The following is a 27,882-nucleotide window of genomic DNA, read 5'->3' as shown; positions in this document are numbered from 1 at the left end:
GTTTTCGAGCCAAAAATAACAATACAGGAGACTAACCAGAAAGGGTCACTTTGTATAGTAATTTTTGAACCTGTCAATGATTGGGTTTGTCTGGGCAGAAGTGCATACTGCCTAAAAGATGTGCTGCTAATTTGATCAATGTGCATGGAAATTCATGAAAAACATCAACCGTAATATATTTTTCTGATACATGTAAACACATTACTGTAGTTCTATCTTAAGTGCAGTGTTAATATTTGCATGTACAGTTACTAAAATTTGCACCTGATATTCTTTGTTAACTAAATAAACATCTAATCACATATTAATCACTGTTAAGTTATTTTAAAACAGTAATTGCTAAAGGTGTACTTTTCTATTATCTTATAGAATCAGCATAATGCAATACATGAATGTCTATATGAACTATATTTTACCTCAAAGCCTACTATATAATTTGATGAGTAATTTTTATATAGTTGATCATATTTAAAGATTAACATTTATTTGATTGTATCACACAACTTGTCTTTACATTGTAAATGGATTGTATACAAAAAGTGTCCAAAAGCACTACATGCTGGAGACCGGCTACAATACTTCATATTGTAAAAAAAAAAAAAAAGCAAAATCACACTAGAAACCTTTGCCTTCTATTATCAATGTTGAAAAGGCTGAATGTTTTTTTGTGGAGACTGATAGGTTACAATTTCCAGGCTTATTTGATGAACAGAAAGCTCAAAAGAACAGCAATTATTTTAATATAAATCTTTTGTAACATTTTCTTTTAGTGTGTCTTTATAAAATGATTTACAAGCATTGAAAAACAGTTTAAAAATTTTACTTTATGGATATCTTTCACTTCATATGAACAACCAGAAAAAATGATTTGCAGGCTCTGTTAGTTAAGGCTAATTCACTAAAAATAACCATTTGAATCATTCGTTCGGGAATCGTTTGTTTTGATTCACTAATATCAATCGCCAGTCAGTCATACTACTCTAGTTGCTTTGCACTGAAAGTTTATCAGTTGTAATCTAACTTCTACAGTCTGTAGTTGTAACATTTGTCATTTTCAACAAAACTTATAATCGGTTCATAATGAATCAGCCCGATCCGGCTGATTCAGCCGATTGGTTCACAACACTGAATCATTTAGGAATGGAATAACACTGAAATTGTTTTTGATAATTAGTCATATGAATGCAGTTTGTTTTTAATAACCCTCACATATACAGTGCAAGTCAAGGATTAATCCATGTTCAAATCTGCTGTTGTTTATGGTGAAGGAATATCTGGGAAATCTTACCTTTACCATATTAAACATTTACATGGACACAAACTTAAAAAAAAAACTAATACATGTACACTATACATTTATGTATTTTCTTTTATATTGTGTAATATATAGTGTATGTTTCTGTGTACAGTATTTGTATTTTCTGCATTTCTGAGTCTTTCTGCTGGGTGATTGTTATCCCAACTTGGTGAGGTGTGAGTTGAACCCTTGCCTCTGTTCCAGCCTCGTCTGTACTAACATGTGTTTAGCCATTATCACCATCATGACTTTCACACTGAGCATTGTGTTTCTGGCAGCTTTGTTGGATATGATGTTTATTATGAGTTTAAAAGTTGTTGGATTTGAGCCAGTACTTTAATGCTGGCAAACAATTATCCCTTGTGCCACTTAATTGATGAATATACTTGTAGTTGTGCTATATGTGTATGAATTAAGGTTATATTAAAACAAAAGCTTGTTACTTTGGGGATTTGAACCCAAACTGGTTCATTCAAGCCTTTATACTTTGCTTTAAATAAAGGAAACTTTAATTGTTATGGGATTTGAATCAAGATCTTTGTATTGGAAGGCAAACAATTATGTTTTGCACCACTCAATCGGCAGTTTGTTGTGTGTATTTGTAGAAGTATATTGTGTATTAATTTATGAAAAAGAAGTCGCACAACTGTGGGATTTGAGCATATACTTGTGTTGTGGTTTTGTTTGTCAAAGACCTGCTTTTAACCACCACACCAGATGGCCCTTAGCAAGTGGAGAAAAAAAAATTGGGGTGAAGACACAATCCTCTGTTTTGTTTTATATAAAAGAAACTTAAATTATGAAATTTGACCCAAGGCTTTAATGTTGGAAGGCGAAAAGTAACCCTTTATGCCACTGAATTGCTCAACAACAAGAAAAAACTAATTTATGGGATTTGAATGTATGCTGGGTTTTTTATTTCTTATCTTTTATTTTTTATCATAGACCTTTTATTAACCACCACACCAACTGGTCTTTTATGAAAGCCGTTGACATTTTGTTTTGGTGAGAACTCTTAGCTTTTATATAATGAAACCTTTAAACAGTATGGGATTTGAACCAAGATATCCAACTTGGCAACTTAGACCTGGCATGGCATGAGTAAAAGCATAATTTCCAAGCCCCATATCTATGACTGAATGACAGTACAGTGTGTAAAACTATTTTTAACTTTCAGACAAGGCATTGACAAATTATTTTCAAAGTTTGTTTTGACAAACTTTAGCTATCTAGTTGAATGACTGGTTTGTCTTCAGGCTTTGCTGAAGTGGATAGTTGTGGGGCTTTTTGTTTCCTTTTTTGTATCTCTATCCATCTAAATGACCAAGAGAGAAAGCCAAACCTTTTTCCTCAGTATCACACCCTATTTTCCCACGAAAATCGATTGATTTCGTCTGGCTATTAATCATTTAAAGTATCATTCAATGACAACTGGAAGGTCCTTGCCTCCCCTGACAGGATTGATTGATGTGTTTTGAAGCCAATAGGAGGCACAATGTCAAACTTTTAACTTGATAGTAAATGTCAGATCAAACATTAGCCTCACAGAAAGCTAATAGTCGGAGATGTGGATTTTTATTGTGACATTCATCCTCTCATGAAGATAAATGGAAATTTTTATCTTAGCAGGCGTTTAAGTTATAAAACTCATTATATCAATGGACAAACATTATGGGCAAATTGCTCTCATGAATTGTAATGTCTGGTCGTGAAAAAAAAAAAGGTGTTTGCTGCTTGGATCTAATGAGATTTCCAGAGGGTTACTGCTAACATCATTTGCATTCTGCCTGCATGTCTTTATAGTTTTTATGCTCCTCGAAGCAGTGGTAGTGTTTAGACAATGTCCAGCATTCTCTCATAGCATTCTTAATATTTCTTCATTGTATAGTATTTATAATGCATGCCTGGAATAACAGGCTACATTTGCAAAAAAATTAAAGTAAATAGAAATTTTTTTATGTTTTAAAAAGTAGTCCTTATGGCAAAACCAACTCCAATGTGACCAATCAGAATCAAGTATTCTAACCATTTTAATTACTCTTGAAAATAAGCTTAATATTTTACATAATTTTAAAACCCTTGACTAAAAGTTAGGTTATAAAGGAGAAAAATGGAATGTAGTGTGCAATATACTATGCCAACTGTAATATAACAGTTTCTCATCGACTTCCTGAACTCCTTACCGTGTCTTGACCTCTCACCCATCATGGTGTGTGACTGCACCATCAGCAGAACGAATAACATACAGACAACTTACTACAATTATGTACTTTTAACGCAGAGGGATGTGAAGAAAGTGCACTTTGCATGAAGGGCACTGCTGTTGATTCGTTTTCATGCCAGCCTTCGCCGCAGAGTCTGTGTGAACGATGACTTCTCCATATGGGCGAATAAATTGAAATGAGCTCCAACAAAATATAGTTGCAAACTTTCTTGGATGCACCTATCTGCTTCACAGCGGCCGTGTGCCGACCATCTCTGCATTTTAATCTCATACCCAGTGGGTGGAAGGAAACTTTAGAGTGCGGATGAAATATGAACAGTGCAGTGTGTGCAGGGTTGTGGGGGGTACGAAGATGCTAGCATATTTTATTTCAGTTAGCGGAGACGCGACAACCTCGTGAACTTCTAGCTGGGTTGCTGTGACATACGGGCAATTGAATCCTCATCCACAGAAGTTTATTTGCTGGATCGCAGGTCACAATTCATCAGGCACACACTCGCCTCTATACGCATCCTCTCAAAGCCGTCCCACACTATCTGCGAGCCTCATCGGCGATGTATTGATTAAACACATGAAATTTGAATAAATGAGTCATAGCATCTGTATGGAGCTTTTGTAGACACCCAAAGCACTTTACATGCAAATGAGACTCACCTCACCACCACTGCCCACATGTGCGCACCGCAAACACATGCATATGGATGAGCAGACAATTTTAAGATATACAAAGCTCGTCAAAGGTAGATGCAGAATTCGTACACAGTGTTGTGTGCCACTCAGCTATGGCCGAAGTAATGATCTTGTAGCAGCATGCTAAGTTTTTGTTAGCTGCATGTTGGAATCTAGGAGTATGAGAGTCTTTGAACATTTGTAACTACCTGAAATATGTCTCCATTGATATTCAATGTTACATTAATGTTGCTTTTCGTTAGAAAATATTGCTTGTTCTTTCTAGTGCACATGTTATATTCCCAAAGGACTGCAACAGAGACGTGGCATGTCTGTTGGCTTTTCTGATATTAATCAATAGCATGAGAATGAATGCACAGTCAGTAGTTGGTGTTTGCGATGGGTTTATTCAGGCAGTGCTGGGAGAGGGTGGCCAGACACAGGTGATGGGCATCTTTCCACTGTTTGACTGAAGCGATGGGGAAGGAATTTAATTACAGCAGTGTTCATATTGGAGAAAAGAGTCACAAGCATTGGAAAAGTGACAAGGGACAGACAGATTCAGAGGGATTGAGTGCCTATGTTTGACAGAAAAAGTACAGCTAGCTAGTTGCAATCAAGTGCCATCGTGCTTCCATGTACAGAAACACTAGTTCTACACTGTTGATTGTTAAAGTCTTTTGCATTAAAAATGCTGAAATCATATGAATGTGTGGCATACGGGGTCTTATGTTATGGATGTTTGTTACCAGGCGATATATTCCGAAGGACATTTTCAATTTACACCAACATCAGTCAGTCCCTACAGCGTTTAGGGTTGTTTTACAGTGCTTGGGCATAATATCCCTAAAGCTGCATAATGAGACACAAAACGAATAAATCTCAACTGGTTTTGCTGCAGGACCCATATTTTACTTTGGATATTAAACCGCGATCCAACACATTACCAGCACTGATTGTTGCACAAAAGTAAAGAAAAATTTATGTATTTATATTGCCAGGAACTTAACAGACACAAAAATATGTATTTTAAGGATAAGCTAAAAAGGCACAGATGTATTATTTATGCCTGTTTGATAAGATAAACAATCTTTGACATCCACAACTGGGAAGCATTTTCCCCTTTTTAACGTTGCAATGAAACATAAGTAGCAACCGATCGTTTTTTCTGTTTACTTGAGTTTTATGATTTAGTAAAACATTTCAGCATAGGAACTTATTTTTACTAGTTGCTTATTAGCCTGCCTTTTATTAACATATTGGCTGTTTATTAGCACATATTCTGCATGACCATATTCTAAATCCCAAATCCTACAGTACCAATACCTAAACTTAATTTACATAACTATCTATTAATAAGCAGCAAATATGAGTTTATTGGGTTTGTTAATGGCGAGAACTGGACTTCAAAATAATGTGACACTATTCAACATCTTTAACATAACATTCAAAATAGGCTTCAAAAGATTATTTTGCTGTCATTACTATCCATGACCATATGATACTTTGCATTTTATTGTTTGCATTTAGCATTCTTGTTTCCTGACATCCACAACCCATCAAAACAGACTGGAAACCAATTTTTAAGGTTGCAAACCACCAGTTTAAAACCACTGATATCAAACAAGTGTTCTGCTTTGTATGCCGTTTTACGAGACATTATATACTCCTCTATTGAATCCAATAGATGCACTCCATGTGAGAGTACTTATGTTAGATCTCACCACACAAGAAAACGGTAATTAGATTATTAAACAGCCAATTCTGTCAGAGGCATGCAAACATAATAATGCAATCAGAACTTGAACATGGTCTGCGCCACAATCAATTTTTCCCTCATATGAAACATGCATTTGCCAGAGCGTCACGCATTTATTCAGAAATTAAGCATCGCTGCACACACAATGAAATCCATTTTGAAATTGAACCCGGGCTGGTAACTGATTCCAAAGCAGACACGACTTGCAAGTCAAAGCCCATGTTTTAGTTCTGAAAAGGAACGGATCAATAGTTTTAGAGGGGTTGTGTTTGGCAGAGACCGAAGCAGTGGAGGGCAGTGCTGCTCTATCACTGATACAGACATTTACAGTGGATGTGTAAAAGCGGTGTGCTTTCCAATTTTTCATCTGCGCCTTGTGAAATGGTACTTTTGGAAAATGAGCAGCACCACAAGGGATTCAGCCTGACTTTAGACACTCAGAAGTCTTAAGAGTTCTTATTCAGCTGTCTGTTTCTTAGCTCTACCTTTCGGGCCATTTCTGGTGAATTTGATAATGATTGCGTCTCCGTTCCTCCAGATGGGCGCAGACAGCATGTTGATATTTTTATCATATTTATTTCTAAGCTGTTCTGTTTTCTTTGTGGGCCGTGGATGGCAGATCTCATTGCTGTCTGCAGCGTCTCTGTTCAGTTGAGCTGTTTGGTTTCTCTGTTTACTCGACGGGAGCCCTTGCCGGATCTGTTGTCTTTTCACAGATGTTTACTTAGACAGATAGGACAAAGCTCAACCAACTAATAATGCTAATTGCTTCCATCTGCTCCGCCGCAGCTGTCAATAGCCATTTTAGTCAATCCCAGCAACCATCGTTCACCCTGCATTCTTATTAGCCGGCCCGCACTGCGTCTGCAGCTGGAGAGAATTCTGCCGGAATGTTCCGAAATGAAAAGATTCGGACGAAAACGAGTTTGTAGATTGGAACAGAGGAGCAAGGTTTAACATTTCAAAAGAACCAGTCGGACCACTACGTGGAAAATCCTTGCTGTTACGATGACCTTGCGCTCTAGGCTAAAACGCAAGAAATCACTCAAAAGGGGCAGACGCTTTTAGCACCTGTTGTGAGGTGGCATTTTTGTGAAGAGGTTTTAAAATCGCCACCTCGCTCTAACCTTCCTCCAAGAGAGCCCAGAGACAAATGCTGAAAGGTCAGGGGAACGCACTGGAGTTGTGGAGGGGAACGGTTTCTCGTTAACTGAGAGAAGCGATACAGTCCAATGAGATGAAATGTAATAAAGGTGGCAATTGAGCCCTCTGGCACTGTGAGACAGCAGGAGGTTAAAGCCGGAGTCTTTGTTTTTCTGCAAGATGACGGCTGTAAAAATGCCCTAGTGTTATTAAAGCAGGAAAAGAAATAGTAACGGTCTGGTTTAGAGGGGTGGACGTGAAGGTTGAGGCCGTATCCAATCAGATTAGAGGTTGGTGCACAGAACTGAGTGAGACTGTATTCTTTCATAGACAGCCGTGTTGAAAATAGATTATTTGGAATAGTTGTGAAAGTTGTGTGAATGGGCTTTGTGTGAGCAAGTGCTGCCGAGCTCTTTTGCCGCAATTTCTGTTTCTATGGAAACCGCAACTTCTCCGACTTCCCCATTAGGCTAATTCAAAGCAAGGCAGAGACACAAAATGAATCTTTTTCATAATAAAGTTTATTCTATATTACAAATAGTATTTTGTTCTCGACTGCAAAATAGGAATGCATTATATTTACATACACAGGTATACAATTAATTATAACAAAGTTAGAGAAGCTTGCCTTTCCGCTGGTCTCTCTCTTTCTCGCCTCCCATCAGGATAAATCTATCTTGCATCAAATCTGGAAATATTAAAAAGTCTTTTCCGACAGGTCTGTGTAATGCCTGTTGTAACACTGAGCTAAAAGGACTTTTTAGTTCTTATAAAATGTTTAAGGTGGAAACTTTATCAGGTATTTTGGGTGTAAAGGAAAGGTTAAACGTACATGAGAGATGAAACGTGAAACACAGGATCAGAGTAATGAGGGAATCCAGGAACATATCAGCTTTCCAATCATCATCAACTCATTTAAAACCTCTGTGGACTTTATAAATGAGTTCCCAGAAGAAATAATGAAACACTTTATAGTGTCAATTCTGAACTCATTTCCAAGATTCATTATTCATTAACAAATATCAGTGTTGAAAGATTTACTAAAATAATAATAATAATAATAATGAAAATACCTAACGTGGTGACAGTGGTATTTTATTAGTTTATCTCATTAAAATCATTAGTCGGGGGCAGCTGTGTACCTGAAATCCTCAAATACCTCAAAACAATCCTCTGTCACTAAGCTACACCAAAAAACAACAAAACAAAAGGGAGCTCAAAGCAGTCACACATACAGAGAGACAATATCCAAAACAACATTAAAAAATAATTTGGTGTAATGCTAATGGAATCCTGAAAACATTAGGTTGCATCAAAATGATTCAAATGCACAGAAAAAGCAGGAATAAAATATACAGACAGATAAGGAGAACAATGACTGAACACATTCAGGGAATCAACTCTTTAGAGTTGCACATTAAAGACGTACAGTAAAAAACACAAATGTAATGTGTTGTGATAGTATGTTAGGTGTCACTGGACTGGCATGTGAGGTTGTCATCACATTTGCCCAGCGTGAACGAGAACTCTCAGATGGACGGCCTTCGAGAAAGGCAATCCACCTGACAGGAAGAGCAAAGGAGTCTGATGGAAGTCTAACAAGAGTTTGGTTTGGTTTAGAAATCCCTAGTAGTATTAGATAAATTGATAGCAAGGCAGTTCATTTCATATCATCCAAATAGGTCAGCATGCAAGGGTATACACTATATCTGCTAAAGGTTTGACCTTAGTCTTATTAGTATCTAACACATTCACATAACATGGTCATGGCAGTTAAATGGAAGGGTCAGGATAAAGCTTCCACCTTAACAGAGGTTGCAATTTTGAAGATGACAGCCACTTTTTCCATCTCGTTCTTCCAAGCAAAAGAAAGAAAAGAACACATCCACATCATCAATTGCAAGGCTTATATTTTTCTGTTTTCCTTTTTTCTTTTTCTTTTTCTGAAGTTTAAATTGAAATACATGCGCTGAAAAAGCCAATAAAGCACCCAAGGTGGACCTGGGCAGATTCTCCACACATTCACATCACCACATAGGGTACGCTGTCAAGGGGAAAGAGGGGTTCAGAGGACAGAGGAAAGGTGGGCAGCTAAATTGTCTCTTTCCCTTTGTCAAAGTTACATCCAATACTTGTCACGTCCTCGTCATGCCATCCGTTTGCTTTTGGAGTGGTTAAGCCCAGGTAAGATTCTTCTCTCAAGGCTGCCAGCAACACTTTAACAGCAAGCCCTTAAACTTCAGATCGGGATTTCTTTCTCCATTCCCAGTTGTGCAATAACCGAACACGGACACGCAAGGGTAAGTACGGCCTCTGTGCTGCACACAGAATAATGGACAGAAACAAATACGAGGCTGCAGACAGAGCCATAGATTCGTTCTGCAGGTCATAAAACAAACAATGCCTTGTGTTCGCTTTCTTAGGGGTCATTTATTCGCTATGCTCTTTTTTAAAAATTGGGCTCCTTTGGTTTTCTGCTGACCACCTTGTCCACGTGTGGGTTTTTCTAGAGGCTTCCAGAGTGTTCGTTTGGGTGGGACCCTGTGGCAGTTTCAACATCCCACCATTTCCCCATTTAACAGCTAATTCTGAGTAGGATATTTTGTAATTAAAGTCCCCCTACTGGATGTGTGAACTGAGACACCTATTGAATGTGCTTTTTTTGTTGTTAAGATTACTTCGTCCTCTTGCAGCACAGCGTAGGTCCTGGCGACCTCGCTGGAGTACAGAGAGAAGGCGTCGCTCTCTGGAAGAGGGGTGTGTGTGCTTGATTCTAAGGGGGTCGAACCTTGGCTTCTCCTCCACTCATCTGGATAAGAGAGGATCAATTTAGATGTGCACAAGCCGGATAAATGCCGAAATGAAGGCTGGGGGTGAAGTGGTGAAGATGTGGGTATCCCACAAGAAGACAGGTCTCGTCTTTTAGTTTCAGTGTCAAGTAAGGTCCTGGAAGAAACAAAAGAATTGAAGCACTAACTTGCCACGTCCTGCTAAACGCAGAGGGTTTAAACAAACTTCGCTGTCTTCAAAGTGAGAATAAGCAGTCGGGATTCTCAAGGCTTGATTGTTCTCTTATCAAAGCATATAAATGATCTTGCGTGTCCCATAAATCCAGTGTCCTCAAGGTGTTTTGTGTCTTTTGAAATGGCCCGAATGGACTGCATTCTTCTGATGCATGCAGTACCATTTTTTGTCTCGCGTTTCTGTGTTTAATAAAGGTACTACAATGAACTGGACTCTATATTAGCGTCGTACACTACCCTAGTCATAAAAGTCAGAACAAATTGACACCAAACATTGTGGTTTCTGCTTATCAGCTAAATTTTGAAGGCAACAGAAATGTTTTTTTTTTTTCTTTTCCAGTCATGGGAGAAGGATGGAGGATGCAGTGACGTGGGACTCGTAGGCAGCCACCCCTCCTCTACACAGCAGAGCAGGATGGCCGCCCACTCTACTGCATCATGGGTAATATAGTCCTTGGCTCCTCCGCCTACCCTCCAGTTCCCATCTCTACTCTTCTAGGAAGCAGAGCTAATATGATGCAAACGCTTGTTTTGTGGGAAGATTGCAAACAGAAGAGATGAAATAGATGGACAGGTCTTCACTCAGGCACGGCTCGGTTTCTGATGGATCTCCCAGTGCACTCTGGGAAATGCGGTCCTCAGCTCTCCAGGCTCATGAAGGCAACCACCTGCTCCAGCTTATAGGCCAGTCTCTGTTTCCTGGCACCATCATCCTGCTCCAGAGCAGACACAATCTGCCAGAGGGAGATGACACATCAGTTACACATGCCTTCAAATAACCACATATTCCTCTCATCTGCACTTCTCACTTTTATTATTATTATTTGTTAGTAAAATATCTCTTGGACATTTTTTTAACAGGCATAGTGGTGATTTAACAGGTCCACACCTCTTCTGTATATTTGCCCACATAAGAGTAGATCTCGCTGAGGGAGCTCATGCTGTTGAACTCGTTCATGTGCATACGGGACTGTTCTGCCAGATATGCGTTCATATCCTGATCACTGATCGCAGGCATCTTACTAATGTCAGAGTAATATCTGCAGAGAAACATAGAGAAACAGAAATAGCACAGGTTATTTAATGAACATTTAGAACTTGGACAGGTGACAGGACTTCAGTTCTTGCAGTCTTTTTCTACTTCATGTGGAATAAGAATAGCATGTTTCAGGGTCATTTCTGGGACAGAGTGAGAGGCGTCACGCCTCTCCCAATCAGTTTGCCATTCACTTTCTGTGGCAGTACAGCTGCGGCTTACATCAGTGAGTGACTGTGAGTCTTAATGAGCTGCTGTCCTTGAAAGTTTTCCAGAGATCAGCGGAATCTATAGGATGCTGGAAATACTCAATAAATGTTTACCCATGCATATGATGACACTAAACACACTCTAGCACATCCAAAACAAAATGTTCACAAAAAAGCACACTGTTATTAAAGATACAAGTACTCTTCCAAACCACTGCCTAGGCAGACAGCATTGCAACAGTCATACTGTATGTGATTTGGAACACCCTAGTTAGGTAGAAGCTTTTTGCATCAAAAGTTGCATTTGTGTTTGATGTTACCATGTTGATAAGCTTATGCTGTGATACACTAATAAGCTTAAAAACACAGTGCACACAAACAGTTTTTATCCAAAACTTTAATTTTGAATGAAATATGGTTATTGTAGTACATATTTATCTTGCTTCATTCGCCACCTTGGATTTTTCCACTCAACACGTGAATGCATTGTGGGATTGCCTTTTCATGGAGGATACATGTGATGTTACGGGGTAGCATCTTATGAGGCAGTATAATTAAGATTCCTATCTTTTGGAACAGCCTTCATGCCTGGTGAGTGCCCACGATGACTTAAAATTCTGTCTCTAGGCAGCTCACCAAGTTTTGGAACAGAGCAACACTATCTGTTGTCTTTAGGTGGCTGGTGCGTGTGAGTGAGTGTGAGTGTGGAGGAAAAGCAATCAGTCACTGTCACCTGCAGCTGCAGAAGCTCTGTCGACTCTTTAATTAAGGCAGGTCATTTACATTTTTAATTCCTGCACCATGCCAACTCCTGGACTCAACACATTGACTGACTAACCGGTGGCATGCGTGTCTGTTTCAGGCTCCCTTGAGCATCCTGAGTAGCAAGTACGTGCTGCAATGCACCATGGGGCATCAGTGGGGGAGAATGGCATTGTGAAAAATGCGAGATAGTGAGGGTTTGTAATCTCTAGGTATGGCCTTTCCAAAGGAATCTATTCTCCAGTGACAGGTACACCTAAAAAGAGTTTAGCTTCTCTCTCTGCGCCTCTCTGTGTCCAGGCTAATGACTGGAAGCTTGTTTGGCACTAATTAATACCACGTTTAAATGTCAGCTGTTCGTCAGCCAGAACGAGTCCATGCTGGCAATTCCCTTGTATCGTGCATATACTGCAAATGGCTAAAAACAGAGTTGCTACATACTATGACTTTTACAGAAATATTCATGAAGAACTGGAAATGGCATTTAAAAATAAATGGCATAGAGATTAGAATTATAATATTTATATGTTAATTACTATACATATATATTTGTGGTGTAACGATACACATATTCATATTGAACCGTTACGCATTACAAAAGGAATGATTCATGGGACTAATCCTATCAAATTTGGAAAATAAAAGAGCTTTAAGTGTGTGAAATATAATGTTCTCAGTGCCACTGCGCTCAACAAGACAGCTTAAATGACATAACAGGCAACATGTGTTCTGCCCAGCAATAACCTCCTCTTGCTGGGGTGCTTGTCTTGTATCGACGATTTCCAGAGTTATCGTCAAAAACAACTATTATTGGCAATATTAAGAGGATTTGGCATTTTCAGTTAATTTAGGCCTGTTATATTCTTATTTTCACTATGCCGGTTATTATTATGAATTTACTTTTCGGCTTATTAAATTAAAATTACAACTAATTTGCCCTGCAATATTAGACTACCACATAACTGACGCGCTGTGAGGATAACTATTTACTCGTCTATTGTAAAAAAATATATATATATTTAAAAATCTTTTGAAATTGTTGTATAATGAATTATAGGCCTATAATTAAAATATTATCACTCGAGTTATCAATTAAAAAAATCAATGAAATAAAAAGCTTAAGCCCACTTCAAGCACCGACTTTCAAAAACAGCCTGTTTAACACGAAATACTTTTCTTCTCATTTTCCACTATGTATGGGCCACAAGATAAAATGTTAAGAGAATAAATGAAAACAGTTAGCTATATATCGTTATCAGTGTATGTTGAAGAAAAGGTCTCTCATCGTCTCTGAGTGGACATGCAGCATCAGATACAGAAAGCTTTGTCAGATCTGAGATGGCCACTGGCATAACTCTTGTGCAAAGTTTGATATCCATTGACTCGCCTTCATGTTTTATAACCAAAATTGCGACATTAGCGTTCCGTATATATATATATATATATATATATATATATATATATATATGCTGGGCAATGATTAATTGTGATTAATCGCATACAAATACAAGTTTTTGTTTATATAATATAATGTGTGTGTGTGTACTGTGTATGTTTATTATATATATATATTAGGGGTGTAACGATACGCGTATTCGTATTGAACCGTTCGGTACGACGCTTTCGGTTCGGTACGCGGTACGCATTATGTATACCGAACGGTTCGTTGGAGTAATTAATTATATTTGAAAAAAAAAAAAAAGAGAGAGAAAGAAATATAATGATATGCGTTCAACAAGGTAGCCCAATAACCCAAACAACGTAACAGGCAACGCCCCTGACACTCCCGAAGAAGAAAAAAACACCATCTTATATGTTTATGTTAGGCTACTCAGCAGGCGCTCGCTCACTCAGTACGCGCTGAAGGCTCGTTGCAAAATAGCCAATGCGTTTAACAGACTAGAAATGAGAAGATCCTCCAATGACCAACAGGTCTGGTGTTTGGGTGCACTTTGGATTCCCTTTAAGCTATAATGGTGATGGCAAGAGAGTGGTGGATAAAAAAACAACGGTATGTCGCATCTGCAACATGACAGGGTACACCAGCGGGAATAAAAATAAAAATAAAAAAAACACCAGCGGGAATATCTGGGATATATGCGTCAGTACTATCTGGGAAAAGACGAAAAAAAGGAGAAACATGCACGCAGCAAACTATCCCTGCAGCATTTAGAAACTATAGCTTACAGGGAATCCAACCCAAACACCAGACCTGTTGGTTATTTTAGGATCTTATATTTCTGGTCTGTTAAATGCATTAGACATTTTGCAACGAGCCTTCAGCGCGTGCTGAGTGAGCGAGCGCCTTAGGGGCCGTTCACATATCGTGCCTAAAAACGCATGGAAAACGCTAAGCGCGTCTTTCTCCTGAGGCGTCTGTCTTTGCTAAGCAACAATGACGTGCTCTCTCCATGAGACGCGGAAATTTCAGCGAAGGATAAATGGATTTGCAGCTCTAAAAATCGCTTGCAGTAGCTCTGCTACTGAATTTATTTCAAAATTGCAATCCATATACAACTATGATCAGCTGTTCCTTCATCTTGGCTGAGCTCTCAACGTTGTTACGGGAAAGGATGAAGCTGATTGGTTGGTTCTTGTCACATGACCCGCGGTGCGCTTGCGGCATTCTGAAAAGTTGAGATGTTTTTACATTTTGCTGTATCTAAAACGTATCGAACCGAACCGAACCGAACCGTGACATCAGTGTATCGTATCGAACCGAACCGTGAATTTTGTGAACCGTTACACCCCTAATATATATATATATATATATATATATATATATAAAGAGACATACACACAGAATATACTTTGAAAATACATATACATAAAATATCTATTTCATATGTACATAATATATGTATTTACATGTGTATATATTACATAATAAATATTCACAGTACACATATATTATGTACACAACAACTTTTATTTCGGATGTGATTAATCGTTGTCCAGCATATAAAAAAGATTTGCATGAACATGTTCTCAAGGGCATGGTACCCCTGACAGTGAATTTAGCTTCCTCCTCTGTTTTAGGGGAAAGAGGTAAATGAGGCAGCGTTTGGTCAGTGTTTGTCCCTCATTTACCTCTTTCCTCTAAAACAGATCAACCCCTGCATTTATGAAGACATGAAAGGATCAAAGGCAGCACTTCAGCACCTGTCCTTGACTCTCTCGCTTTCTTGCTGTCTTTTTTGCTGGGTAATTTTAGCATGGCCCTCTTCATGTGCCCTGCAGTCTTGAATGAGTGTACGAGAGAGTCTCAGCATGGTGTGCATTTCTAATCTGTAACTCTCTCTTCTCAAATCATCTGACAAACAGAAAACAGAAGGACTGTCTCAGTTCGCACAGATTTGTCACCTATCAGGATATCACCGAAAACAACCAATTAAGGAGCAACGTGAGAGCTGTAACTCAGAACAAAGAATGTATCTTTGAGAACGTATTTTACCTGGTTTACACACGTAGATGTCAGCACCTATAATTAAAGCAGGCTTTTCTCACCTCAGTAGGCACGTTTTAGTATGATCTCAGTCCTTAAAGATGTGTAACACATTAGCTAATGCATGAAAATGAGCTTTCTCTCCATCTCAGCTCTTTTGTAGTGAATGTGAGCTGGCAGCATGATTACACTCTTATCATTTTCCCCATCACGCTCGTCTGCCAGCTACCCATCTCCTCCTGCAGCCTCTAATACCTCACGGCAAATAAACACGTTAGTCAGAGGCTGAGGGTCAGTGTGCGTGAGCAGAGACACACGGCGCTGATGAGTTTTATCAGAGCTGTTTACTGTAGGGTGGTGAGCTTGAGTAGACCAGCACTATGTGCCAAATTGAGCACAAAACAATAGAATCATTTAAAGCTCCTTCACTGTATTCCATATTATATAGCATGTGGGGGAAAAAAATCAAAGCATTCAAAAAAAGAGTTGAATAGAAGTACCATAGAGCCATGGGAGAGGAGATGTGAATAGCAGCGAAGGTCATGTGACAACATTTGAATTTCATTCATACTATCTATATACCAGGGGCGTTTCCTCTGATGAGACAAGGGAGACATTGTCTCCTCAAAATATTTACTGAGAAAAGAAAATCCATAGTCCAATAATAAATCAATGCCAAAATATAACATTAAAAAGTGTAAAGAAACATTGTCCAACAGACCCCTTAAACTTGCAAAGCGTTTGGTGAGTTTCGTGGGGGTGAAAGAAAATGAATGGGGGCAAGTCATGGGAGAGGAGGCAATGGCTCCATAGCGATGTGACTGAATATGATTGATTATGTTCGGCGTGAATTAACGGTAATGACCCAGATGCAGTACCTACTAGACAGCATGTAATTTCGGATGCAGCTTTTTACAGTTCTTTAGCTTTATTTACCTTTTTTTTTTTTTTTTTTACCTTTTTACCTATTTCATTCTCCTTTTTTGGCATTGTTGAACACAGAGTTTCTGACCCAGTGGATTGTGGGAAAAGCAGAAAAGTTTGTCTCTCTCACCAAACAGTGACTAATTGCTCTGGTGCAGTGTTGGGTAGACCCAGAAGATCTACTGAACCACAATAGAGCTGCAATTCATCATCCTGGAGCTCTACAACACACTTCAGTCTGATTACCAGCAGCTACACACACACACACACACACACACACAACCTGCAGGACATAATAAAATACCGGGCTTTTATTCACACCGATACCCACACAAACACTGTATCTTTGCATCTCCTCTGATTAAAAACAGTGCACCTTATAAATAGTTTCTCATTCTCCCACACACTCACACTAAAACATTCTAGCAGTTTCTACAGAATTGCTTCACAGTAAGACCTTAGAACCATGCAAACTGTAGGAAATCTACTTTCCTGATAGGTGTTTGTCAGGTTGCAGTGCTCCACCAGATACCATGAATGACAGTCTTTAGGTTTGCCTGTTTAATCACTTATAAACATAGTAATGCTCGTGCTCACCTCTCCACCCAGCTCTTGTAGCTGGGAATGTCCTTGGCATACAGCAGCTTGTTAGAGGGGGAGTCTTTGCCCAGGCGGTGCTCTGACGTCGAGCAGGAATCCATGAAGGTCTGCGCTACCACAGACAGACAGGCGTCCGTGATGCTGCTCTTATGGATGTCGAACACAAACTGTGGGTTCTTGATCACATTCACCCAGAACCGTAGAGGTAGACTGTGGAGAGCAGAGAATGTTTTAATGACATTCTATTTTCAAAAGCTCTTTTAATGCATAAGAAAGCAGTTTTGGAACAGGAAGCATTGGCTTTATGGAACCTCAGACTGCTTTTAAATGATCTAAATATATATTGACTAGATTCAATTATTTTAATTTAGATGTGCAGATTCAATTTTTCCAGTCTGAAATGGCACCATGAGTATTTGCGCTATACTCAGAGAGCTTTACTAATACATCTCATATTAGTTTGTTTGTATCTGAGCTCTCCCCTGCAATTGTGCACCTGTCCAAAACAATAAACGTATACAAGGCTACTTTATACCGCTGTCCATTTGTGCTAAAATGAAATCAACTTTGCACGTGCACGTCTCAAGGGTCTCAGATGTTGTTTGGTCTGGGATTGTGTCAGAGACTGCAGAGTTCTGATTAGTTTTCAAGACAGCTTGGCTTTTGTCTTAGATAACAAAAACTGAAGAGAGGAGACGAGGGACTAAGAAAGGACACTGCAGTGAAATGGACGCAGTGTTTCGCATCAAAGGAAAAGAGAGAGAAAACAGTCAACAAAAGCTTTTCCATAGCAGCCTCCTTTCTGTTGCCCTCTGAATTCATTCAACAATAAAAACTGCACCAAAGAGGATTTAGAGCGCAAACCATGTATTATGACTCCCAAATTAATCAGAGAGAATCAACTGGGATTATCTGCGCTCTATCAAAAGGATATCAATGCTTTAACAATGAGCTGACACTCTCGTAAACCTGCCACAGCTGGCATCTGTGAAGATCATATTCTCTGTACAGAACAAAAAGCAGGACGTGCCTAAAGCGCCATACTTTAGAGAGCTCTCAGCGGAGAGAGTGAGTGGATCAGGAGATGGGAATGATGTCTGGATGGACTAGATCCCAGCTAAATATAGCACTCAGCTCAGCGCAGCCCTCTCTGGGAAAAGCCTCACATTCTTCTCTCAAATCTTTTGGGTTTCTTGTGTAAAGGTAGAAATATTTGTAATTTGTGAAATGGTTTCCGATGTAATAGGGAACCACTGCTTAATGTCCAATGGAGTGCCTAAAATAAAGTCTAATTTATCTAAATATTCAAACTAGTTGATTAGTGAGGTTTATATAGAAATGCATTGGAGGTCAGGTGAATTTAGGTGAACCTAATTCTACAGGACATTAAATGTGCGATCACATCGTTAAAATTCTGTGAAACTTCTGCCAAATTTCACAGGCAAGAAAGGTGCACCGTGTTGACCAACTTGAACCCATTGTGAAATCTGCATGGAAAAATCTTTTTTTTCACCCAATTGTGTGGAATCCTAATGAAAAAACCCACAAAACTTTTCTGAACAATGCTGAACGTGACTGCAACTTGGACCAATCGACTAGTCTATTTTGGAAATATGTGCTTTTTGACTAAAGTATGTAACAGCATCAGATGAATAGCACATTGGTAGCCACTGCAATGTGCCAATGATCATTTGCACAGTTTAACTTTAACTATGTTGCATCATCACCGTTGCCTCAAATTTCCAACTCATAAACTCATTGCAACAAATCACTGTCAGTGTGCACACCCCTTCAATACTAAAGCAATAGCATTCATTTTGTTCATCTGCATTTTGAGTAGCTCAACAAAGAAAGTTAATTTAACCACATTAAACAAACTGCTTTGATTATCTGTATCTCTGCATTGACAGCTTCTACTTTGATTGACAGGCTGTACCGCCCAATCCTCGCCCAGTCACAAGAAAGACAATGGCATGATGGATGATTCACAAGCGCCTCGTCCATCAGCAATCCATCTCTGCCTGGCTTTGGTTAAAGATCTGATGCTTAAGGCTTCCTTTGATGCATCTGAAGAAGAGATTTGTAACAAAACTGGGGAATCCATCATTTAAGTTGTGATTTATTTGAATGAATCCCTTTGGGTTTGATAAAAGTCAATCTAGATGTTTATGGGATTCACACAGAAAGGACCGCACCCACTGATAGTGCTGTTAATTTGCATTTGCTTTATGCATTGTTTTAGCACTAGATTCACCTAATCTATGTGAATCATATGGCCTTTAAAAATTGTTTTTAGGTTCAATGGTTCAAATGTGCTTGATTATGGGTGGTTAGTGATTAAAGATTAAAGTTTTTTGCTGAAATACTTGATTTGGCCAGTTTAGACTGTTATTCTCGCCACTAATATTAAATAAGTGTTTGTCTGTGTAGGACACACTCAAATAAGAGGACAAGGAAGAGATTTGGACATCATAAGTTGCCATCCGGATTGTCTGGAAGTCTCTCATTTGCAAAATCAATCAAAACGAGAAAAGCCTCACTGCACCCTGTAAAAATAATTTCACTTCCCCATTAAGAACAATAATAACTGGTAAAGAGAATTGATGAGCAAACACTAACAGGCTGTAAACAAAATAGTGATTATGCCTGTGCTTTTATGGCCAAAAGCATTTAGCTTTAGAGTGTTCAAATCCTCTATAGACAGCAAATATGCCCCACCCATGGCTCTGGTCCAATTAACGACTTGTGTGGTGGCAGCAGCACATCGAGCCACACAAATAAAGCTGAGCCTGTTGTTTTGTGCACAATATCTGAAAATGGAGCTATTTCATTCTCTGTGAGAGACATTAGTTGTCAGCAAAAAGCTGGGTAGCAGTGCATTAGTCCTGTAGAAGACCCTCTCACACGCATTAAAAAATATCACAGATGCCACAGTGGCATCGGGCTGTAATGCCCGGCGATGAGTGTGAGATGATAAATCGCTATTTAACGTTCCACTCTTTGCGAGAACGATTCCATTAATGTGCAATGCAAGAGTGACCCTCTGTGCTCTCCTAAAACACTTAACGCTCTCAAATGGCCCCGAAACACACTGCAAGGGGAGACGGGGAGAAATTAGGTCTATAAAACAGAGCAAATAGGGACTGTACCCACCACCCCCCTGCCATGCCCTCACATCAATAGCATCACTTTATCCCCCGTAGCCCTTTGGGGTGGTGCGTGATGGGACGTTGGTAGAGGCTAATGATAGATTACCACTCATTACATGTAATGCCAAGCTTTCCTTTCCCCTCTCATCCACTCCACCCCCTCTTCCTTTCTCACTCAATCTGCTAGTTGTTTATTTAACCCCCACAACCCCCTTCCACCATGGGGACATGCCTCTAAATTGGTTGGGTGAAATTAATTTGGAAACGAGCTTTATTAATTCCTCTCATACTCATTGCCATGGTGATGTCCATGGTTACAGATACATTAGCGGCAGTTTCAAGGTATCTGCTTTTATGGGTCTGTTACTATAGTTTTGCCATTTTTAGTTTATTTTTAATTTAGCTTGCATTATATATGGACCTTTTTTTCATATATACATTTTATTCAAAATTATACGAGGTAATGAGGTCTCCTCCTACCAGTTGCTCTTCCATGTGTGTCTGACGTGCGGGTCGTGAATGCTGTGCTTGTCGGCCTGCTCATCCAGGAAGTCAAACATGTACTTGATGGCGAGAGGAAGGGCACTTCCTCTGTGTGCTGTGCTGAAGATGGTCTCAAACAGGTCATCAACAAACTTCTGTAGAGTGCCCTGAGGAACCACAAAGTGAAAAGGGTTAATTTTCATCCATCCCATCCAATTCACTCTGTCCTATGCTTTATTTGAATGACAAATACACTTGTGTTATCAGCATTACAGAGGCAGGCCATATAAGAAGACCCTGCATGGACCTGATATTTAGCAATGACATGAGCTGCTGTGTTCCTCAGAACAGTTATCTGTTTATGAGTATTTGTGGGCCACCTGTCAGTAATCCCACCATCGAAACCAGCGTTCCTGAATCAAGCTCTTAGATAGAGAAAATGTTACTTTGAAGTTCACCTTTAATATCACGTAACAGAAGCGATTGTGCCTAAGCTGCTTTGTGCGGATGGATTAACGTCCACCCCGCACCATTGACCCTAATTTGATTTAATGGCAGCGAGTCTAAGAAGGAGAGAAGACGACAGAATCTAATCCACTTGTAATGAAAGAACTGATAGGATGCACGGAAGAGAGAGAGAGGAAAGTATCAAAAAGTGCCACCCGTATCTCGCAGCCAGCACCGGCTTCGCATCCGGATGAGGTGTGCACAAGGCACAGCACACAAAATCCTATTTCCGTTTGAGCAGACGGCAAGAGTCGACGGGGAAGAAGAAAAAAAATCCCGTTAGCTGACAATCACGACAATAATTCTACTGTGTCCCAGATCCCTGACAGCTTATCTTTTCCCTATGAAGATGAAAATACATATTTCTCACTCGCGCCCTGTATCAACCCAGCGACAGCTGCAGGAGGCAGGCAACAGGGATGGCTGCGAGGGTTCTGACAGGTGTCATCCTGTGTGACGACTGACATCATCATTAGTCGCCCAGAAACCAAAGTGGCTATTTGCAGCCGTTTGAAATGTACCTGGTCATTATAGCGCACTTAAAAGCATGCTATCAGACACAGGCAGGCAGTTGGAGAAGCATTAAACTTCAAATAATCATTTTCTGGACAGGTGAGGAAAGAACATTTGTGTAATTGCAAACAGAAAGAGGAGGGAAAAGTGCAGAAGACAGAACGGTGGAGGAAGAAAGATTAAATAAAGCCTGGCATAATGGAGGGCGATGGAAAAAGGTGAAGCTCACCCATCCTCAGAGACACTGATGGACCGAATGCGGAAAGCATCAGCACCCCAGGCAGATCACTGGTATTTATTGCAGGGGTGAAAGCCAAACAGTCAATTACTGTGCTGTCACACCAATCATTTTTCACCAAGAGAGATGGTGTCTGCGATAAACTGGTTATTTCACAGAAATAATCCATCTAAAAATATGACACACAGTCTGCAAGTGGAGTAGGGTAATCATTAGGGCATTTGTGCATTCGAAAAACTTCATGTGAAACTCCTGCTTGGTTACATCAGGAACATTGCGTGATGGTCAGAATCACAGACACATGCAGTTCTGCAAAAAGCTGGTTTCTGTGGCAGTACTTCAGTTTCTCAGCCTTTTGGAAAACATGGACAGGGGCCTTCACATCCAAGTTTAACAAAACACTAAATCACAACTATGGGGTTTCTTTGTGAATCTTCCCTTTGTGGATCGTCCAGTTATTTTTAAAAGTCATAGCGTAACTGTCATCAATAAACTGCTATGTTCTGAGGTTTACAGTACAGGATGAAATGAGTGGCAAAGTACAACTCTGATGGTTACGGATTTGAACAATGATTTATAGTAATAGTGAAGCCTGCTTAATCAAACAAAACCCTCTATTCCATTTCTTTAGCTTCCTGATGTCATGAAGCACTATTCTTTTCTGGAAGTGAGGGATCAGTACTCTGTTTACCAGCTCTTAGTCTCAGGTCAGTCAGCGTGAAACTAATGGAAAAAACAGGCAGACTGCAGTTTGGAGCAAACAGCATAAACAAGAACCATCTGACACTCTGGCCTATTGCGACAATCACTAACTCCACAATCTTGCCATTTGATCTCATTCTAGAAGCTTTGCATGTTTCAGGAAGGATTAGATCTGTTGACAACTTCAACCCTTTTCGGGGCCGTTCCATACGTTCTGGCATGTGTCTGACGACTGGAATATTAAACATGGTGGCAGAGCTTACCTTGGTGGCCAACAGTCTGGTCAAGTAGATCTCCGAGACCATCTTGCTGCCACGGTCTCCCTCCTTCTGGTCTCCATGCTCATGGTTCTTCACCAGATGCCACACCTTGACGCCGCTCTCCAGGTCAGGTGTGATCATTGGTGTGCGGGAACGCAGGCTGTCCGGACTGCCCGTGTACTTGATCATGTTTTCTGTTGGAGTGAAAAGACAAAGACCCATCAGATGACGGTTCCTCCTCAATCTTCCTTTGCTGTCAATTGTCCCATGCAGCTGTTCAAATCAGTTCCTATCTGTAAAAAACACATTGCCTCTTGTTGTGCAGTACTCCAGATTGGATATGAATCATTTAGAACGTATAGATGCTTAATTTTTCATCCCTCGTCCTCCAGCTCACTTTCTCTCTGGCGAACGTGCGCGTTTGCTCACTTTGGTGGACACAAAATCGAACAGGTGTCAAGCCAGATGAAATATTCATGCTTCAGCCAATAGGGAGAGATCAGCCATGACATTTTAAAAAACACAGAGCTCAATGAATGTTTACACAGTGTGAAAAACAATTGATTGGCAAAGGCCTGATTTGGTAAGATAAAAAAAAGGGTTCAGTGGCAGATGCAACAGAAATCAATCTCTCCAGGGGAAAGAAGCAGAGAGAGAGAGAGAGGAAGATGAGGATCCTGATAAAGAAAGACAATAACACCTTCAGGTAAAGAAGAGGATGACAAACAAAAAAGGAATGATGTTGAGTGTGTATATATGCATTTCTTCCCCTGGTGCGGATCTCGGTGTGGCTATGTTCACACCGCCTCAATTTGGAGTTAAAATATTCAAGACTTGACCAAATTTTGAGAGTGAGTGTTGATATATGCTGCATTAACCAAACAAGTTGTCTGTAGCACAAACTGTTCATTATAAGCACTGACTGGGTGAGCGTAGCCTATATTTGGTAAGATCTAATTAATAACCCGCCTCACAAAGGTCTCACAAAATGTCTTTCCAGGTGCTTCAAAAGGTGTCTCTTGCTGAACCTGTTAGAAGAGCCTCAATGTCGTTTGAAGCTCATTCTGAAAGAGTGAAGTGATGTATGGCATTTTCTTTCTATCTTTCCCATCAGTCACACTCCCTCTCTTCTTTAAGGCTCATTTAGAGTGGAGGAAAGTATATGGAGATGAGATGATTTTAATGGTCTATTTGATGTCTATTTGGACTGCTCGGACGGCCCTGAGCTTTGATCTTGCACTTTATCAGACCCAGTCGTACTGATGGCGGGTGAATGACAGCGACGGATTCAGAGTCTCAGGAGGGAAGTCAAGTGCAAAGAGACTCATTTTCCCTGCTTCCCCCTTTGTATGCTGCAAGACTATCTCAGCTCTCTCCACATAATTCTGTTTGAGCTTCGTTCCGGTTCTCTTTTGTGAATGGCTGAGACATTACACATTTAACATCTTTTACCTCCGAAAAACAAGACCGTTTTTTTAAACTCCTTTTCTGTTCTTAGTGACGCTCAAGGGGAATGTTACCATAACCCGCTGAAGACACTTTAGTCAGTTGATTATTGTTTTATAAAGTGGGCCGTATGTTTTGTTTCGGAGATATGGATGCATTTTAAAATTAGAAAATGAGTTGACAAACACAAACCATATTTGCTAGCAGAGGTTCTGGAGACAGTGGAGTTGTTCACAGAGTTGTATGCGGTGACCTGCTTTGGTACGAGAGCTACCACAGAATTATCAGGCACCTGCGGACAAAGAAACAAAGATTATCATACAAAACATTTCAGACATCTTTAAAAAAGCAAGTATGATGTCTAGAGCACCCTAATGGTTGCACAGAGTTTGGGTCATTGGTCCAAAAATATATGATTTTCTCATCTAGGTAAATGTTACACTGCATGAGTGAGGGACGGGATGAGATAATCTGCTTCAATTTCAATAAGTCCCTTCCGGTGGGATGGGTCAGCTATTTAACTATATGCCTCAGCAACTGCTAACCACAGTAAGCCTTAGCATGCCAAATTCAATTAACACATGGGGGCCTCTACTCCCCAACCACACATCCCTCCATCCACATAATTTGCCATTGGATGCCTGCGGCGCTTACAGGGTTAATTGAGGTGACTGTAGATCTAGATGATGTGGGCTCAGAACTGCATGGGGACGCAAATCACAGCAGGAGGGAGAATATGGGCTTCAAAGACCATTAGGACATTATCCTTACACTCTTAACCTGTTTTCTCCCCGGACAAACTTGACATGAAATCATCCTCATTTACTCCCGTGGCCCATGAGGACAGCTGTCCAAACTTCAACTGAATCAAAAAGATATTTCTCACACCTCAGCGTAGATGAACGACTGTGGGAAAGGAGACTTCAGACAAGGGCTATATTTCCCTGGAAAGGGGCAGTTTAGAAAACAGCAGAGATTTTCTCTTTTATCTTTCCTCTGCGGGCAAGTTTACGCTTTAAGAGAGACTCCGTGTTCCTGATAACATTCAGACACGTCAGATATCTGAGATGGGGCTTATACAACCCCAGTGTGAAACTTCCTAAGAAGACATCAAAGATTTAACGTCAGAGCCAGATGCGTTTGTAGCACCTCGATTTGGAGGAAAGTATCAAAGATGACTTAAGACATACATTAGAAATGCACAGAGGATTCTTAATTATTTAGAATGATTTAATGTTGTATACTAAACAAGGGGAATTCGGTGCTATTACAATTGAAAGGAAGTCTGTCATGAGCATATATTTGGTGCAAGGACAGAAATGAAGAAATGGAAGATGGTACAGGGTGCACGGAGGGTCTCTTTCTCCCTCTTCAGCTACTCTAACAGGCTTAGGGTGTCTGATAGCTTTTTTTGTCAAGGATAGCATGCCCTCCCCGACTGAAAATAAATTAACTTCTGTCTTCATTATCTCATCTCCGATTCCAATCAACAGTTAATCCATCCTGCCGCTTGCAGCCCTGCACCCATGCGCCGCCCCATGACATTTAATTTGAGTACTGTGCAGACTCCTCTCTCTCAAAAAGCTCATTTGCAGGGTGGCTTAGGGAGGAAATTATTTACACCATAATGAAGCGCCGCCTGTCTCCTCTCCACCCTAAACTGCCCCTCGCAATTCTCACATTTTGAGTGTTTATATAATTGCAGATAGACAGATTTTATCAGTCCCCTGATGAGACAGCATTGCCATACCTGACCCCTGAAACTCGATGGTCCCATCCAACACGTTGGAGATCTGTAGGTTTTCTAAATGACCTGGAGGTGCCTTGACTGCACCCTATTATACAGGTCAACTGGGGCATAAGTGTTCGATAGGGCTGAGATGCAGTGAATGTTGACTATTAATGTGTATGTTTCCCTAAACTAGATCAACTAAGACACACCAACCAAAAGCAATTACCATCACAGAGTATCTTTTCTCTGCTTATCCTTTTTTGTGTGCTAATCACCTCATAAAGGTTCCCTGTTTCATCTGAGATGAACATAAATAGAGCATTATACTTCTGAGCTTCATGAAAGACATTCAAATCTCTTTGTTCCAGTATTAGTTACTCTGTCAGAATCTGCACTATTATTGAAAGCCCACGCCAAAAAAACTCACGTCACGCAGAGAGCTGTTTACCAAAAGTCATTAGCTAGATCATCTAACCTGGGTGTCAAGCTACAGATCCGCCTGCACCTGCATCCCGCTGCTGTCAGATTAAATGTACTGGGACATCTGGAGATGCTGCTTTAAATAGAAACCAGCAGGTACAATGCTCATCCTCCTTCTGATTTAAGATAGATTTCAAAGGCTCAAAACAATCTTTTCCAACAGCAGATATCTTTATATGCACTAACTGAAAAAGATTTAAGTCTAAAACAGAAAATAACCACTTTAACAATTTTTCTCACATGAAGCCTTGAAGTAGATGGTAGGGATGTTAGAAAGAAGAAAGAATGTACCCCTTCTGAAGCATTCATGTCTTGGACCTCTGGCAGTATAAAAATCTAAAACTGAACAGCTCGTTACAGGAATAAGTTTACCTGGAAACGTGTCTGGTCGGGAATACTGCATACACAGGATCTTACCTGGTAGTGAGTCAGCATGTTGAGTCTTTTCCAGTCACACTCAATCTTTGTCGTGACATCTTCATCTTGAAGAATGACTCGTACTACTCTGCCTTGACGCCACTCTGCAACAAGAACACAATGATAACATCCAGTGATTAATACTCAAACTAATTTTGAAAGTGCAGCAGAACCAATTAAATTCAATTCACATATATTTGTATATCACTTTTTACAAGAGAGATTGTTTTAATGCAGCTTTACAAGAGCATGTATTGCAATGATGCAATGTCATTTGTTCCTAATGAACAGGGAATCTTATAATTATAAAATATTAAATTATACTGTATCATTAAAGATATTAACTGTTTACAGAGTGAAATAACTTGTATAATTGCCTCTGAATATTAATTGGGCACAGAAAGTATTCCAAGCACAAAAACTTGAGCAAACCACAGCAATTATTTTTCTTTGGAATAGAAAAGCCACTTTAAGCTTTCACAATCAAGCATACACACCTACTGTGATAAATTTGCTGCTATTTATAGTATACAGTAATCTTAAAAATTATTCTCTTTTTTTATTCAGCTTTGAAAGAAAAAGTAGAGCTAAAAAATTGACTTTTAACCTAAAAACGAAAAGGAACAATAGAAGAAAAGAGGCAAGGGATAAAGGCTATACTGAGAGAGAGCAGGAGAAAGAGATAAAAACGAGAGAGAAAATAAGGGTACGTGAAGGAGCATTTGAGAAAGGGAGGAAGGAAAGGAAAGGTAAATTAATCTCTTCTGCCCTTTGTTAGAGAGCCGGGCCTTCGTGGCCAGTGGATCGATGGGCGTGATTACAGCCACTGCTGAAAGTCACTTCCTTTTTCATCTGTAGTGGGTC

At 39.9% G+C, this 27,882-nt stretch overlaps 1 protein-coding gene and 1 long non-coding RNA gene across 3 annotated transcripts in view; one reads left to right on the top strand and one right to left on the bottom strand.

Annotated features, from left to right (window-relative positions):
- The window catches only part of LOC113060576 (uncharacterized), a 70,273-nt gene extending 50,823 nt beyond the window's left edge, over positions 1-19,450 (top strand). For both annotated transcript variants that reach the window (XR_003278270.1, XR_003278271.1), the window contains exon 4: positions 19,021-19,450. This is a non-coding gene — a long non-coding RNA (uncharacterized LOC113060576). The remainder of the gene's footprint in view (positions 1-19,020) is intronic.
- The window catches only part of LOC113060567 (plexin-A4-like), a 44,175-nt gene continuing 23,889 nt past the window's right edge, over positions 7,597-27,882 (bottom strand). The window contains exons 17-23 of the mRNA XM_026229589.1: positions 27,019-27,122; positions 24,582-24,681; positions 22,947-23,137; positions 20,721-20,890; positions 17,089-17,301; positions 11,005-11,155; positions 7,597-10,849 (exon numbers count right to left, since the gene is read on the bottom strand). Coding sequence (XP_026085374.1) covers positions 10,754-10,849; positions 11,005-11,155; positions 17,089-17,301; positions 20,721-20,890; positions 22,947-23,137; positions 24,582-24,681; positions 27,019-27,122 — 1,025 coding nt within the window. The 3' untranslated portion in view covers positions 7,597-10,753. The remainder of the gene's footprint in view (positions 10,850-11,004; positions 11,156-17,088; positions 17,302-20,720; positions 20,891-22,946; positions 23,138-24,581; positions 24,682-27,018; positions 27,123-27,882) is intronic.

Source organism: Carassius auratus, chromosome 4 (genome assembly GCF_003368295.1).
Source record: "Carassius auratus strain Wakin chromosome 4, ASM336829v1, whole genome shotgun sequence".
Lineage (NCBI taxonomy): Eukaryota > Metazoa > Chordata > Actinopteri > Cypriniformes > Cyprinidae > Carassius > Carassius auratus.
This window is presented reverse-complemented; position numbering and strand designations above follow the sequence as displayed.